Source organism: Merops nubicus, unplaced genomic scaffold (genome assembly GCF_000691845.1).
Source record: "Merops nubicus isolate BGI_N331 unplaced genomic scaffold, ASM69184v1 scaffold16468, whole genome shotgun sequence".
In the NCBI taxonomy this organism is placed as follows: Eukaryota; Metazoa; Chordata; class Aves; order Coraciiformes; family Meropidae; genus Merops; species Merops nubicus.
The window spans coordinates 7,598-8,898 of NW_008626487.1; the positions used below are offsets into that span (position 1 = coordinate 7,598).

General features: G+C 53.4%; 1 protein-coding gene across 1 annotated transcript in view; it reads left to right on the plus strand.

Moving 5' to 3' along the window:
- The window catches only part of TCEB3 (transcription elongation factor B (SIII), polypeptide 3 (110kDa, elongin A)), a gene marked incomplete at both ends in the record, with an annotated part of 5,064 nt that extends 3,796 nt beyond the window's left edge, over positions 1–1,268 (plus strand). Inside the window, 3 exons of the mRNA XM_008946030.1 lie at positions 412–526; positions 892–1,047; positions 1,171–1,268. Coding sequence (XP_008944278.1) covers positions 412–526; positions 892–1,047; positions 1,171–1,268 — 369 coding nt within the window. The remainder of the gene's footprint in view (positions 1–411; positions 527–891; positions 1,048–1,170) is intronic.
- Positions 1,269–1,301: the final 33 nt, after the last annotated feature.

Sequence of the window (1,301 nt, forward strand, 5' to 3'; positions counted from 1 at the left end):
CCAGAACATGTAAATAAGGGTTTGAGGTCAAGGAAATGTTTCTGCCAGCTTTCTGTTAGGTTGGTTGGGTTTTTTTTCTCTCTCTCTTTCTTTGTGTTGTTAATCTGACTTAGACTTCTGCTAGAGGCCTCCAGCACTGAACCTAGTTGGTTGAAGATGTGGATGTCTCTTACTGGGGGAGAGCTGAGTGATTCAGGTCCTGAATTTTTGGCTCCTTTGTAGTGACAGCCAGAGTGACAGTGATGTGGCAGCAGCCTCCCCCTGAGGCTATCTCCTGATGCAAGCTGGTCAGCATTGGGCAGCTTATTCAGAATATCAAACAAAATGCAGTTCGGTGCTCTTTGTACGCTGGCAGGGTGTGGAGTTCTCCTGTATTCTCTGCTTACTTGCATGTACATCCTCTCCTTCCAGATAATTTTAGATGTGGTACCAACGTTGCCAGACATCCCACTGCCGCCGATCCAGGCCAACTACCGCCCGCTCCCCTCACTCGAGTCCATCCCCTGCTCCCAGACAAAAAGGAAAGGTGTGTTGGGCAGGAAAATGGGGCTGGAATGGGCTGCAGCCCCTGTGGGAGGAAGGGAGGGAGTGCTGGTTCAGTTCCATCTTTCTGTTGGGGTCTGGTGTCCTGCCTTTGATGCCCAGAGCCTTGGTGTCAGGAAAAAAAGTGTCTGCTTTCCCATGTGCTCTAGCAGAAATGAGGGAGAGCCTTTGCTGGCTTTGCCTGAGCCTTGGGCTTTGGACTTGCCCTTCCTGAACTAGGTTGCCAGTCTCTTGGAGAAGACTTGGCCTTTGAGGGTGCTTCTGGGTGACCGGTTTGTCTCCTGTGCCATTGATCAGGGCAAGCTCTTTCCTCTGTTCCCTTCTTACTCCCAGCCTTTCTCTTCACAGCAGTGTCCTCACCAGTGGAAGAGAGCGAGGCAGGCTTCACGGGCCGCCGGCTGAATTCAAAGATGCAAGTGTACTCTGGCTCCAAGACTGCCTACCTCCCAAAGATGATGTCTCTGTACCAGCAGTGTATCCGAGTCCTCAGTAACAACATTGACTGTGAGCACAGCCCCTTCCTCCTGCCCCTCCTGCTGTGCAGTGTCGTGCAGCACTGTGTTTTTTTTGTCCACCACGAGGAAGGAGTGGGGTAAAAAAACCTCTGTGCATCTCCCTTCTCTCTAGCCATCTATGAGGTGGGCGGGGTCCCCTTCTCGGTGCTGGAGCCGGTGCTGGAGCGCTGCACCCCCGAGCAGCTCTACCGCATCGAGGAGTGCAACCACGTGAGTGGCCTGGGGCAGGGAGGGGACACGGGG